Genomic DNA, 15434 nt, shown 5'->3' with positions numbered 1-15434 from the left:
TTAGATTCAGCTCTTTCACTAGACTTAATGGACAGAAGACACATTCTTCTAGGCCCCCTAATTATTATTCACGGGATGATGAGCAAATCACCACCTTAAAGGCTCAGTTTCTTCTTCTATAAAATAAAGATGATGACCACTCTAGTCTAATAACAACAGCACCTCTATCTCATTTAATCCTCACAACAACCTTGTGAAATAGATTCAACCACTTCCATTTACACAGGAAACAGGCTCAGAGAGGTGACATGATTTGTCCTATGTCAGAGGCTGCAGTGTCCACCCAAGGTCTGCCTCATTCTAAAGACTGTGCTTTAAGCACTATGCTGAACTACTATGTAGGCACACTTGTGACTGATAAAACAGGGAAGACACAGCGTCTGACACTTTGTGGCACTCCATAAAGAGGGTTCAATTTCAGGTCTATTTTAGCTCTGATGATGGGAAATTCCCAAGTTTCTCTCTGAAAGCTATGGAATCGACAGGTTGGTTCATGCTGCATTTTCTTCTAAGGCTCTGGTTTAGAAGGCTTCTAAGGCTACCCACATATGATCAGTGGGTAAAGGAAAAGGTCACTGGCAACATTTGGCAGAAAACGAAATTGAGGTTCAATCTGGTGCCAGGATTTATATAGACACTTGGACAAGAATGGAAGTCGTATAATGTTACATCCTCTCCATAATGTACTCAGGCTTCCTTCTGGTCTGATTCCAGCTTCTAGCAGACAGTTGGCTAAAGGATGTAGGAGATTATCAGACTAGAGTCCAAACTGGAAAGCCCAAGGACTTTGGCTTGTCGTTTTCTTACTTAGGCCAAGATCCAAGCACAAATGCTACCTCTCAGTCCCTAGGCAGAAACTCTTATCATATTAGCTTCATTCGCAAGCTTCTCTCTCATAGTGTACAAAGACAACTGTCATCACCCTTCTTAGGACTGAAAATTTAGGTTGTTTTATCAACAATCTCAGGGTGGGCTTCAGGGTCAGATAGCTGACTTAGAATTCTGGTCCTATCACTTACTGATTAGCTAACTCTGGGCAAATCACAACCTCTCGCCACAATTAGAATAGTATCTTGTAAGGTGGTTGTGAAAATTACACAAGAGAGCAAAATGTCTAGCGTGATGCCTTACAATAGAAGGCCTGAATAATTAAAAAAACATCCTTTGATGCGGTTGGTATAAAAAGCCATGCCCTGTTCCCCTGTGGAAAAAAAACTGAAGGGCTTATATCTACTCTTACGGCAGTCTTCTCGATCAAATGTTTTTACTTATAGGTACACCTCTTCTGGGACACCAAAGCACATTTGCTGGAAAGTACCCTGCCTCTAAGTTCTCTGGTCCTGTGACACAGACTTATACATCTGCTCTGGCCCCCATGCTCCTTTCCCCTCCATTCTGCATCACTCCCTTCCCCACCACACACCTCCTTGTGGGCCCTGACCGTTCTATGATTCCAGACCTCCACATCCATGCCTCATCTGCTCTGTGAGCCACAGGATGCTGCTCTTCTGTTATTTATTAATTACAGTTAATATTTATTGAGTGTTTATTATGTGCCAGGCACTCTTCTAAGAGCCTTATGAATCCTCCTATCAGCATTATGAAAGTAAATTAACTACCTAAGAGAGGTTAAGTAAATTGTCCAAGGTCACACAGCCAGTAAGTGGCAGGGCCAAAATGTGAACTGAGGCAGTCTGTCTTGATTGCATATTCTCTTAAACACTGCATAATAGATGCTCATAATTTAGTTCACTTCTAAAATGGCTTTAAGGATAGCAAGCCTGTGCTGATCAAATATAGCAACAGAAGTGAAGAAAATTCTGTTTTTGAAATATTTTTCTTTGTCTCAATCTAACTTCTTAATAGGTAGCTACTGGGGAACAATATGGGTTCTTGATTGAAATTTCTATTTACAAAAATTTAAAAAATCTTTTCTATAAAAAGAATAAATTGTTTTTATAATTTACTTCCACTTTACAAAGACTAGTTTCAACAGTCTATTGATTCCAAACCATGGACTGCCTGGCACACTTTGTAAATGCTGGTACGGTCTTCTTTCACTAACAAAGTGATTTTGACTCAAAGGCAAGCACTGAAAGTATCTTGCAAATCCTTTAAGATGGGGATGCTGAGGCTGACAGAGGTCATACAACTTAATTAAGACTATGCTCGTACTTAGAAGTGGAGTGACAACAAGAGCTCAGATTTCAAATCTTTATCCACCAATCCTCATAGCTTCTCTTTCCTAGTATAAGAACCTTAACTTAAAAGAAAAAAAAATGAAACTAAACAAACCTAAGACACATCTAATTTGGAATCACAGTATACTGTGAAATACTATGCAGCAGTTAAAAAAGAAAGAGGTAAATCTATATACGGAATAATATATGGATTGATGTAGAATATGGAGTACTCTCTATGTGACATACTGTTACAATGATAAAAGAAAAATGTAGAACACTGATGACAGTTTGCTACCATTTTGTTTTTAAAAGGAGGGAAGGGCTTCCCTGGTGGCGCAGTGGTTAAGAATCCGCCTGCCAATGCAGGGGACAAGGGTTCAAGCCCTGGTCCGGGAAATTCCCACATGCCGTGGAGCAATGAAGCCCGTGCACCACAATTACTGAGCCTGAGCTCTAGAGCCCGCGAGCCACAACTACGGAAGCCCGCGCGCCTAGAGCCCTTGCTCTGCAACAAGAGAAGCCAACGCATTGAGAAGCCCAGGCACTGCAACGAAGAGTAGCCCCCGCTCGCCGCAACTAGAGAAAGCACACACGCAGCAAGGAAGACCCAACGCAGCCAAAAATAAATAAATTAATTAAATAAAAAAAATAAAAGGAGGGAAATACGTGTGTGTATATATATGTCTTTGTGTGGGTACATTCATATACATATACAGAATATGTTTGCATGTGCTTAGATGATCCCTGGAAAGACACCAAAATCACTGGGAACAACTGTTGTCTCCGGGAGAGGAATTAGGGGAGAGATGAGAGGCTAAAAGTTTTCACTTTAGATACTTTGTTATCTGAAATTTTTTTGCATGTGTAAGTGTTATATATCCAAAATATATACCAAGATCCTAACAAATAACATTTTATCTTATTCGTATAACATGGAGTCAACATGAAACATTTTGAAACAGAATCCACTAGAGTTACTATACGCAGGACAAGGCCCGTAGTGGGTGATGAGAGAATATTTGCTAAATTAATGAATGTCAACCTGGTATGGGATACCCTCAAAGACTTGACAATCTAGTGTGAGAGACAGACATCAATCAATCATTGGGAAAAATAAATAATTATAAACAGAAATACATGCAATGAAAAAAAAGTAGTATGCTCTATGATGGAATATAACAGGGGACCCAAATGAGGAACGGGTCAGGTTTAGGCAATGAGGGGACAGGGAGATCACAGGTGGCCTCTATCGAGGTGACATTTAAAGTGAGAAGAAGGATAAAAAAGTTAACCAGAGTAGGGGAAAGTGTTCCACACAGAAGAAACTGCCTGCGTAAAAGCCCTGAAGCAGGAATGATGGAGAGTCAGCTGTTGTGATCACAGTTTTCACATGTCACTTGCCCCTTAAGTCAATAGGAGTGTAGAGGAGAGGAATGGCTAAAATTCATGTCTGAAACTCTAAAGAGTGAATGAAAGAAATTAACTGAACTTTTAAAGAAGCTTTCTGCATAGCACTAGGAACTACTACATTGCCTCCAGCCAAGAGTATGAAAATGGCCAGAATTTTCTAAAACCTGATGACCGAACAGTGATACTGACAGGGCCAGTTGCTTTATATACAATATAGCCTTTGCCACAGAAAAGGCCTCATATTTCTAAACTGTTTCCAGGACTGTTCCTAACTTAGGATGATACAGTTTAACAGATAAATATTAATCACAGAGGGCTAAACAGGATGCAGACCATTTCCCAAAAAGCATGAAATCAATCATTTCACTCTGGGATACAATTCTGGCATGAAGGCTGATGTCTGCCTTGGAAAACAAAGTCACCTCAAATCAGCCTAGGGAGGCCAGACCAGTGAGTATTCCCAAATACAGGACTTTTAAGCATGTTGCAACGGACAAAGCAGGCACGGAGCGAGGAGGCCAACGTACTGTTCTCGCGGACCAGACAGAACTCCCAGGCGCTCTGGCTCTCCAAAGTGCTCTCCAGGTCCACAGCGACATTGGGCTCGCTCTGCTTCTCCAGGCGGTACTGAGGGCCTGGAAGATCAAAGGGGCAGGAGGAGGGGAGGCAGTCTGAAACAGTGAATTTAACATTGGAAAAACACCACACCCCAGTGAAAAGCTGATAAAACATTAGGAAAACACTGAAGTCTGTTTGGGGTCTCCCAATCCAAGAGGGAAGAGTTTGAGTTTTTTTTCCACATGGCTTCACACACTTGTCTGTTCTATTATCAGGTCTATTTTTACTCAGTTCTCCCCAAAACAGGATGAGAGATAGAAAGCTTTTGAGTCAGACTGACTTGGAATCACAATGTGGCTACGATGGTTTCCCAGATACGAGCAGGTACCCTACCCTCTCTGAATCTCTGTTTCCTAATATGTAATGTGCGAATACTTATACCCTGAAGGATTATTGTGAAGATTAGAGATGCTACAGGAAAAATGCTTACGTAGTAATGTACCTGCCTCATAGGAGGCAGTCCTACAAAATTATTTATTAATAATTATTATACGATAATGAATAATCAATTATAAGCAGGAATAAGGTATGTTTAGAACTCGAATATAATGACAGTCCAAAAATGCAAAAAAAATTCTAAAACGTAGATGGGGTTAAAAAATAAATTCCAGGTTTTTGGGTTATGATGACAGAAGGACAAGTGGCTGCTGATTCGTATTTTTGTTGAAATATTTATGAAAACACAAGAGGCAGAGGTTCAATAATACTGAAAACCAGGAATATCAGTTACCCTGCATCACAAAGGGATTCTGGCAGATCTTAAAACACTGGGGCATTTTATACATTTATTCATGTATTTCTTTGTAAAGCCAAATGACAAATCTTGTTCTTCTCAGATAACACCTAACGGGGTCCAATGATCGGATTCAAAAGACTGCTCCTGTTGTTAATGGTTACTGAAAGATTAGAGGTGTAAGAAACTGGCTTATTATTTTGACTATGAAAGGCCTGTTTGGTCAGACAGCAGAGGTGTGAGAGATCTGATGAAGCATCAGAGGCCTTACAGGGCTTCCAGGTGGAACACGTATTTTTAGATGTGTTCCTCAGCTGTCCTCAACTTGTTGATTATTTACATCCAACACTTCTCCTTCATCAGTCTGAGGCATTTCACTCATCTCAAGTCATTCTCCTCCCCCACATTCTAAGTTCATCTGCAGCATTGTAGAGTTTCAGTTCACTTTCATGGTATATTTGATCCTTCCTCTAATTGGTATTTCATTAGCATTTCTGCCAATTATCAGAGTTCTTACATACATTCAGTCCTTTTTACACTACTTACAGGTTTTAAACCTTCACTAAGTTAACAATGCTCAAGACACATACAACTATTTAAGGTAATACATGCTCAGAAGTCTACACAATTCTTATAAACTCTAATACACTGTATTCAGGTCAAGAAGGTATTGTAGTTCAACATTATACATAGTTCAATTTTTTTTTTTTTTTTTTGCGGTACGCGGGCCTCTCACTGTTGTGGCCTCTCCCGTTGAGGAGCACAGGCTCCGGACGCACAGGCTCAGCGGCCATGGCTCACGGGCCCAGCCGCTCCGCGGCATGTGGGATCCTCCCGGACTGGGGCACGAACCCGTGTCCCCTGCATCGGCAGGCGGACTCTCAACCACTGCGCCACCAGGGAAGCCCCCATAGTTCAATTTTAATTTCAAAAATATTAAGCAAATAAAGTTATGGAAATACAGATAATTCTTATTCTCCACTACCCATCACCTGTCGGTGCCGACATCTGTCAATTACCAAGCATGCTTGCTGCTCATCACTGGATGCTTTCATATTCACTGGTGGAAATAATCACCGAAAAGTCATGCCCAGCTGAACTTTAAGAAAACAGAGCTGGTGAGAGATTCCTATGATCCCTCCCCCAACAGCTCTGCCCGCCCCCCCTCCCTAACACCCACCTTTCACAGCTGTGGGCAGCCCATTAGAGAGAAGAGAACCACCCCTGAACCCAGAGAGCTGCTTTCTAAAACACTGGCCTGTTAATCTCCAACTGTCCCACCCCTAGATCTCCCAGCAACATAGCATATATACGCACTGATATCCACTCCTATGACTTTACAGTGAAATCTGGGTACAAAGTTTACCTACAATAATTCATTTTTTAATGATAGTCAAAATTTGGGAATAACCTAGATCTAACAACAGGGAAACTGATTAAACAAATATTGTGAAATACCATGGAGATATTAAAAGTGATGCTGCAAAAGTATTTGATTTTATCGAACACATTTATAATATGCTACTTTATGAAAATAGCAAATTATAACACAATATGTGTAAGATGATTGTAATTATGAAAAATATATGTAAAGTCATGGCGGGGGGTGGGGTACATACTGGAAGGTTATTTCCAGAATGTGAATAGTAGTTACACTGGATACTGGGATAATGAATGTTTTTACTTTTCCTTAGTGTTTTCCTGTATTTTTCAAATTTCCTATAATTACTTAAATAAAGGCTACCTTTATAATTTTTTTTCCCGTTGGCCGTGCCGCGGCTTAGTTTCCTGACCAGGGATCGAACCAGGGTCCACGGCAGTGAAAGCCTGCATTGTAACTACTGGACCGCCAGGGAACTCTCTTTCTTTTTTTTCACTTTTATAATTTTTAAAACATCGTATATACTTATAAGCCCTCCAATTTCTTACTGTGCCATTTTTCTGAGGATACTGTAATTACCACACCCTGTGGCATCTCCAATGGGTCTTTCATTTGCAATAGTTTAATCAAAACTAGACATCATCTGTTTATGTAGATCAATACTTTCATCTTAAGTAACCCTGTAATCTCTCTAGGCACAGTATATATAGGGTTTTGGGCATCTAGAGCTGTTCGCCTACCTGACAACTGGATGGTAAGCAAGCCACCCCTTTCCTGATTCAGGGAGCCAAGGCCTGGCCACATCAAGGTGTATTTCAGGCTGGTCTCCTTTGTACTCTTTTTCCTTTTGGTCCCTGTAGCTGTCTGGGAGACGTGGACGGGGGAAACCAGAGGAGGCAGGGAGTACTAGGAAGGGCCCTTTATCCCTAAACACAAGGCCCCGCATCACTCTCTAAGCCACAAATGCCACCATTCCATATTCACTTTCTTATTTCTTGGGTTTTGTAGATATTTCTTTTCTTTTTTTGGGGGGGGACTATAATATTATTTATTTACTTATTTTAATTTTATTTTATATTGGAGTAGAGTTGATTTACATGTTGTGTTGGTTTCAGCTGTACAACAAAGTGATTCAGTTATACATATACATGTGTCTATTCTTTTTCAGATTCTTTTCCCACATAGGTTCCCATAGAGTACTGAGTAGAGTTCCCTGTGCTATACAGTAGATCCTTGTTGATTATCTATTTTATATATGGCACTGTGCATATGTCAATGTAGATATTTCTACTAAAATAGTTTGTTTCCTAAAAGTAGCTTTAGGACTTTCTCCTTGAAGCCAAATATTATTCGGCTTCATTATATTCATTATATTATGATGACTCTCAATTACTGCATGACCATTATATGCAAGCATGCTGCATATGTTAGCTTACTGAATCCTCACAGCAACTCTTAGAGGCAGATATTATTATCCTCATTTGACAGATTGAGACCCTGAAGGTTGGCAGGGTGAAGTAACTAGCCTAAGATCACACAGGTAGGAAGCAGGAGGGGAAAATGAAACCCAAGGGTCTTTGGCCCTAAAGCCTATGTATTTTGAAGGTTTCTTCCTTTTACAAACTGTAAATTACAGACTAATTATAAAAAGCCTTAGTTTGTACCTTAAGTATATATATTTTTTGTAGATTCATGGATTCACCTGGGTTCTAAATTACTTAACTTGTGGTTTCTATACATTCATTTCTATGATAAATGATCTGAAATAATTTATTTTAATGAAATCCACACATGCTAAATATCCCATGCTATGGCTGTATCCTGGTTCCTTATGAAGACAGGATCACCTTATCTTTCCATCCATCCAGGAAGACTCTCTCCCCGTCTTTCAGAATATTCCTATGCATGCCCAGTTTTTTAAGTAACAGGTTCCGCATCATCTTCCACTCTCGGCACTCCATGGTCTTCCATAAAAGCTAAGGAACAACTTGGAAACCCACTTCTGAACTTAGCAAAGGACGGATGGGTCTTAACTTCGGGGAAGGCAGGGTAGTTAAGCTATAGATGAGACTTGAGATCTAGACCCAAACAGAAAACTGCCTATTGCAAATCTCAATTTCTCTCCTAATTCTTGCCCAAACGCTGGATCAGATATTTCACAGAGAAAGACTATTTTGCACGTTTTCCCCTGGAAAGGCCAGATTGATAACTTTAGGTCACACTGTGTAATGAGAGGCAGGGTATATATTAGAAGCAATACAGCCTGATGATTAAGGGCATGCACTTGAGGCCAAATTGCCTCAGTCTAGTCCTGGATGAGAAACTTAGCTGTATGACTTTGGGCCAACTTACTTAACCTCTCTGTTTCATCTATAAAATGGGGCTAATAATAGCACCTAGTTTATAGGCCTGTCTGAGGATTCAATAAGTTAACAGTTGTAAAGCAGTTAGAACATTAATAGTGTTATTTAAGTGTCAGCCGCCATCATCATCATCACCATCAGCCATATCATCAGACTTTTATATGAGATCATAACAGAACAGGGCCTACTATGTGCCAGGTACTACGTTAGGCCTTTTATAAAGATCGTCTCATTTACTCTTCGTCATCTTAGGATGTAAAGAGTTTGAATCCCATTTTACAGAGGAAGAAACCATGACTAACAGAGGCTAAATAACTTGCTCAATGTCCCACAGGAAGTGGTGGAGCTAGGATTCATGCCTAGGACTGACCAGGCCTACAGTCTACATATTAAATACCACAGTGGCTCACTCATAAGTTCTTAATATATGTCTGTTGATGACAATCAAGATTATGACAACCCAGACCTACTATATATCAGACAATAGTTTCTAGCAAATGCTAATTTAATTTTCAGGCAGCTGACACAGGAGGAGAGAAAAGCAGCAGCCAAAAGCCATTTTATAGAGACAAGCTGTGAGGTCAGCTTCTATTAACATACTTTTGCCAAAGAGATGATTATATAAAAATATAAGAGGCTCTTTCACACCAAATAGGACACAGTTCTCAAGGCAACATCCTCCCTTTGGAAAGAGTTTTTAAAATGTCACAGCTGCACATGGCGCTACACACCCTCTCCTTCACAGCAGAGGAGAACACAAAAGGAAGATTCTGGGAAGCAGTTACTCTGCAGCAACAAGAAAACCTGCTTGGGCGTTCCGATGATGTATTTATTGCAGTAAAACCACATCACCGAATGGTCTAGGAACAAAATACTGCTCTGGGCACTTTGGGAGGGTTCCAAGTTATAATACCCAGGCAGGATTTTTATGGGATTTTGTAAACCCGAGGCAAACATCTTAACACCTAAGTTTCAAAGAAAATCTGTAGTATCTGTTGGATGGTGGATACACGCTCAGTTCAGCTTCCTCAATCTCTTTAATCCTTGACTGAAACATAAAAGCATGTGGCATGCCATTCTTTAACAGCAGAGAGCCAGCTGACAGTTGAAATCTAACGGGAAGGAAGGGCAAAAGCCTAAAGAGAGAGAAGCCATACGCCCCTATCACCCTGCATCTTATTTCTAAAGGCCCATGGGAGAAACCTCCTTCAGACCTCCCTATCTGGAAAAGCTGTACTGCCTCAGAGCAACTAGCTTGTTCTGTACCTTTAGACAGTTTAACATAAATCTTGTAACTAACTGATACTGTTTTCCTTTCTCCTTTGCCCAGGAGGAAGCTCAGCACTAAATGTGTGATGACTGGACACTCATTTCTGTGTCAGTTAATCCTCTGGACCTTTATTTCCATTTTCTTTCAAGTAGTTTTTCAATTCATTCATTTTTTAATCCCATCAATGTATTCCAACTGCTTTTGGGATTGAAGTGGGATATAAACAAATTAAACTATCATTATTATTGCTGAGCATGGGAACAAGTTGGAGGACCACCTATCTGGAAAATGATAAAGGAAAAGGCTGAACACTTTCATGAATACACCTTCACGTCGGCTGTTTTCCATTCGCCAGCTTAAAGAGCTGCTTTAATCTGAAAGAGCTGCTTGTAGCCAGAAAAAGTATGAGCAAATAAGAGGAAAAGCTGGGTTTTGAGTAGAAAACTCCTCTGTCTGCACCCTCTCACTATGCATTCTGGGGAAGTTACTCAATCTCTGTGTATTTTCTCATCTGTAAAATGAGAATAACACAACTTCCTTGAGAAGGAAGGAGCAGGAACCGCTGTGGTGAGGCTTAGGTGAATGCCTAACCTCAGAGTCACAAGAGGCTAACAGCGCGTTAAGGGAAGATACACAGTGGCAGGGAACACTGGCACCAGAGCAGATGTCCGTACCCTTTCTCACGTGTGTCCAAGGTAGGAGTGTGGGGTAGGAGGCCATGCAGATCTATTTAAACAAGCTTGCTTTTAAGTTATAAGCAGCATTTAAGATCGGAGACTTGTTCAGCAGCCAGGATTCCTAAAGTTCCTTAGTCTCTCTGCTCCTACAAATACAGTCTAAAAATGGTGAGTAAATGTCAGAACCCACTGAACAAACCACGGCAGCACAGATGTCAAAAGATTTGTGGTGTTACGATGTCATCCATAATTCATCTAACAAACGTTTTAGGAGCATCAACAATGTCCCAGACACAGAGATGAATAATCAATGATTCCTGACCTCAAGCAGGCTGGGGGAGGAGGCAAGACACACGCGAGCAGATGAAATTGTCAAAGAGTCCCAGTCAGTGCTCTTCCCCAGGCAAGGACAAGGTGCCGTGGGAATACAGAAGAGGGGACAATGAACTTCTTCTCTGAGGGGGAGACATCTGAACTGAGTCTTGAAGGAGGACCGGGAGCCGGGAGAGGGCAGCGGAAGTAGTGCATTCCTATAGAGGGAACAGAATGTGCAAAGGCAAGGAGGTACTGAAGAGCCCACGTGGACCAAGGGAAACTCTGCGTGCAAAGGGCCTAGGCTCTGTGGGGTTTCAAGGGGAAGCTGGCGCTGGGATGCTTGGCCCAGACTGTTGGTCAAAGTCTAGATTCTCTCTTATAAGCAACAGATGCTCACAGAGCAGGGGAGTAACACAATCAGCTTTATACTTTGGTACACTTCTCCTGGCGGCACTGCCAACAACGGGCTTGAGGAGACTGGTGGCAGGGAGGTCTGCTTGGCAGGCCGTACCAAGACTTGTCTGCTCTATGGCAGGGGCCGGCTGAGTCCCAAGTCCCTCACTGAGCCAACGCCAAAGCCATAACCGACAAGCTGACGCCGTCAATATCAGAGCTCAGCCCTAACGTCAGCTACGCTAAAATGTTCGCATCTAGTGACAGCTCCATCACTGATAGCTCTTCCTCTAGGGGTAACTGTAATCATTTTCTGTTTGATCTTAATACAAGCACCGAATCATATTCAAGTGATAACCACTAGTAGCTTATACTCCCGCCCAGGCTTGGACTGGATAATCTGGAATTTAAATAATAAAAAAGAACATGCTGACATGACAGTAAGGTCACACTTTATCCTCCTCCAAGCCAATATATAATTTGCTCTCAGTCAAACAGCCAAATATAATCAAATTAAATACCATTCCTATTACAAAAGAAGAAAGACCAAGGCTGTTCCAATAAACCAATTCTCCTGCCTAGTTAAACTGCAAAACCTTCAGGAAAGGTTTTGAAAGCATGACCCATCAGTTCTAATTTTTAAAACTTATCCTTTCAGTCAAGACTAGAAAAAGGCCCATTCCAACTTTTATCTTTACTACAAAGTGCTGTTATCTTGGCCTGATGTCAGGAGCTCTATCTCTCTTTCTGCTGACAAGCAGAGAGGAGAAAGATAAGATTGGAAACGAATCTCACTTCTCTGAGTAAATAAATAATCAATACTCATCTAAATGTAAATGAGAAGGTAGCCCCCTCTGATAACAGCACTCTTATCAGAGAGCCAATTTTCTTCAGACATTTGGCCTCAACCAAATCACCATCATTCAGCCCCAGCCTAATGGCAAAAAATCGTAACTAAATTGAACCGATCACCAGAGATCAACTAAGTTCGGCCCTGGCCACTTCAGGTTCAAATGTTTGGGAATGCAATTTTGCCCCCATTAACTTTCAATAGCAATGAAGAACCGACTGGTCAAGGGGTCAGTCTGTGCAATAAACAAACCCCAGAAAGGGGGTCGGCCAGAGAAGATGAGCAGGAGTGGGTTTAAGTGTTTAAACAATGTTACAACTGGAGTCAACCCCAAAACTGTGAAGAGAAGGCTGCTTCTATGGGGTGGGGAGACAGCATTCTTTCCTTTTATCAAAGGCTTGGTTGAAACTGAGGAGACAATGATGATTAAACTTTATTAAAGCAAATGTAAACAAAGAAAAAGAGATATTAAGAAGCTACAGAAGCTAAAAATAACCTAAGGTTGGAATGATCAATTTCCTCCAACTAATTTGTATCAGACTTACATCTGACCCAGCAGTGCTGCACTGACCTGATTTTACTGAAATAGGACGCCGTCTGCAAGACAAATCACTTTAAAACCACTGCACTGGGGTTTCCATTTCTTTGCTGCAAGACTCAATTCACTGCTGATGAGAGTATTGGGGAAATTATGACCATTATTGATAGGACAGCAAAACCATTTTTACACAGTAGTCTTCAAGTCGACAGAAAGCTTGCACCGGACCATTAATGAAGGTGTCAGCTAGAATCAGAAATTAAAGACAAAGGCTGGGAAAGGACTAATTTTTAGAGCACGTTTAAGGACACCATATACACAGAAGCGGCAGCCATTCATCCTCTTAGGAGTAACAGAGCCTAAACAAGCATCAGCTGAGGAGCAGGCGGCTCTGCCTACATTTAGGGAAAGGAAATGCTTCTTTTCTTTTCTGCCTGGCCCTGGAGTTCTAAGAGCACAGGCTCTCAGCATTATCAGCTTCAAATCTTTACCAGCCAAAGGAGGACATGTCCGGTATGAGGCAGAACTATTCAAAGTGTAACCATCTTGATATATCTGGTTTTGTGATTAGCAGTAATCTTTTACCAAGGTGTCTGCACGACCACTTGTATTTCCCAGCCAAAAAATTCCTGTATATCCTGGCTCCTCCAGTACCTCTTCAGAGCAGTTCCTCAGAACTATCTGAGAGGCTGTCTCCCAGGGGAGAGAGTAAGGTCCCCAAATAAAACTGAAACTCACTGCTCAAAACAAAAACAGACAAAAAGTGTAACCACCTCTGTTCCTGCTGTGAGTATCTAATCCTAGAAGGTGGACATGTGGTAGTTTAAGTGTGGGTTTTGGAGTTAGAAAGACTTGGGTTAAAATCTTGGCTCTCTTACAAAAGCTCTGTGACACTGGGCAAGTCAGTTGATCTAAACCTTCGTGGAGTAATTGCAAAGATTATGCAGAACACAATGCCTAGGACATAATAAGCAGTCAATAAATGCCAGCTGTATACTACTATGCAAATTTTAACCAAATCACCAATTTGCCCTTATAGAAAATAACAACAGTGACTGACATTGAGGACTTCCTTGGCCCTTAGCAAAGTCCTTTACATGCATTAGCTTTCCAAATCATAAAACAATGAGGTAGGCCCTATTCTAATCCCCATATTACAGAGGAAGAAAAAACACTGTGGCCAAGTCACGTGTCCACAGCGAGGCCAGAAGAATCCAGGTGTGTGAGTCCAGTGCCTGTGCTCTTAACCACACTGCTATGCTGTGTTCCAGAAAGAGCATTCTATAATCTTCTTGATCTCTGGGTTAAAAAAAACAATTGTAAGGTTGAGATCATTTATCAATTCAGAAAGGAGTGAAGATGTTGGGTGGGAAACTAGGAGGAAGAGAGGGTGGGTAGCTGGTCTCACATGAGGGGGTTGAAACTGAGAGCCCCTCAGTCCCCATGGCAGGCACCTGTCTGCCAAGCACTTCAAGTGAACACCATCCGCTTGCCTGATTTTGTTGCGGGGAGAGGGGGCCTTTTTCTAAGTTAAATGATTTACAGAGTTACTGCCTCAATCCACAGTTCTGAAAGTGTGATTTCTTTAGGGTTTAACTATACCCATTTCTAGTCTTGTTACAACTTTTTTATTGCGATAGAAAACATTTACTGGAAATATGTTACTGCTATTACCAGGTCATAAAATAAAAAGAAAAATAGTTTATGTATTGCCATCATTTCCAATCATCAATCAGAAAGTGCCAAGAGGGGGAAAGGAAAGGGCGTACAGCTGAGATTTCCTTCTTTGTGCAGGAGAAAATGCAGGAGCATCGTAATTCTTGAGAACAAATCTCTTCTTGAACATCCAGCCTTGCAGAAGGGCTCCTGGGAGGAGTCGGGAGGCACACCTTTGGCCATCTCCCTCCTCTCTGCAGCCCTGTCTGACTCCCTGTCAGAATCAAGAGCTCTTTCACCCCAACCTCCTTCGGGCCGTGTTCCTCTCAGTGCCCGGAGCAGGCTGGATTAGAAGCACTGCTGTCTACTTTTCGTTGTTCTCCCCCGGCCTCCCAATCAGGGCACTCTTGAAGATGGGGGTGGAGAGGCTTTCTAAAAAACCTAACTCTACTCCCAGAGCTCCAGCACAGCAACAGATTCTTTGTACATGCTTAATAATCTCTGTTAAATAGAATGACTTCAACAAGGTGGCATTTAAAATTGAACAACCTTGACCAATGAAGGACTCTAGCCTAAGAAACATTACTCCAAGCACACAATGATGTATGTTCAAAGATGTTCACTGCAGCACTGTTTCAATAGTAAAAAGTGCACACGATCTAAATATCCTCCAGTAGGAAACTATCAAATAAATATGGTGTATCTGTACACTGGGATGCTATGGAGCTGTTAAAAAAATTAAGCTAAGTTAATAAGACATGGGAAGATTTCTATGATACATTATGAAATTTAAAAAGATATGGAATGTATAGTATATATTCCATTTTAATAAAGTAAAACCCCAGCTATATATGTGCATTTATATCTGTGTGTGCATGTAAATTTGTTGCACACACACACACACACACACACACACACACACACACACACACACACGCACAATCTGGAAGGATATGAACCAAACTGCTCTCACGGTTATTCTGTTACCGTAGAATTACCTTGGGTGCAGGATGCAGCAGTAGCAAAGATGAAGGCTTTCACTTTTTT

At 41.3% G+C, this 15434-nt stretch overlaps 1 protein-coding gene across 2 annotated transcripts in view; it reads right to left on the bottom strand.

Moving 5' to 3' along the window:
- Positions 1-15434, bottom strand: part of MAPKAP1 (MAPK associated protein 1) — a 231140-nt gene that overhangs the window by 55989 nt on the left and 159717 nt on the right. Inside the window, exon 9 of one of the 2 annotated variants that reach the window (XM_060300435.1) lies at positions 4121-4228. The exons of the other annotated variant lie outside the window; for it this stretch is intronic. Coding sequence (XP_060156418.1) covers positions 4121-4228 — 108 coding nt within the window. The remainder of the gene's footprint in view (positions 1-4120; positions 4229-15434) is intronic. 2 annotated transcript variants of the gene reach the window in all.

This window comes from Globicephala melas, chromosome 6 (assembly GCF_963455315.2).
Source record: "Globicephala melas chromosome 6, mGloMel1.2, whole genome shotgun sequence".
Taxonomy (NCBI): domain Eukaryota; kingdom Metazoa; phylum Chordata; class Mammalia; order Artiodactyla; family Delphinidae; genus Globicephala; species Globicephala melas.
This window is presented reverse-complemented; position numbering and strand designations above follow the sequence as displayed.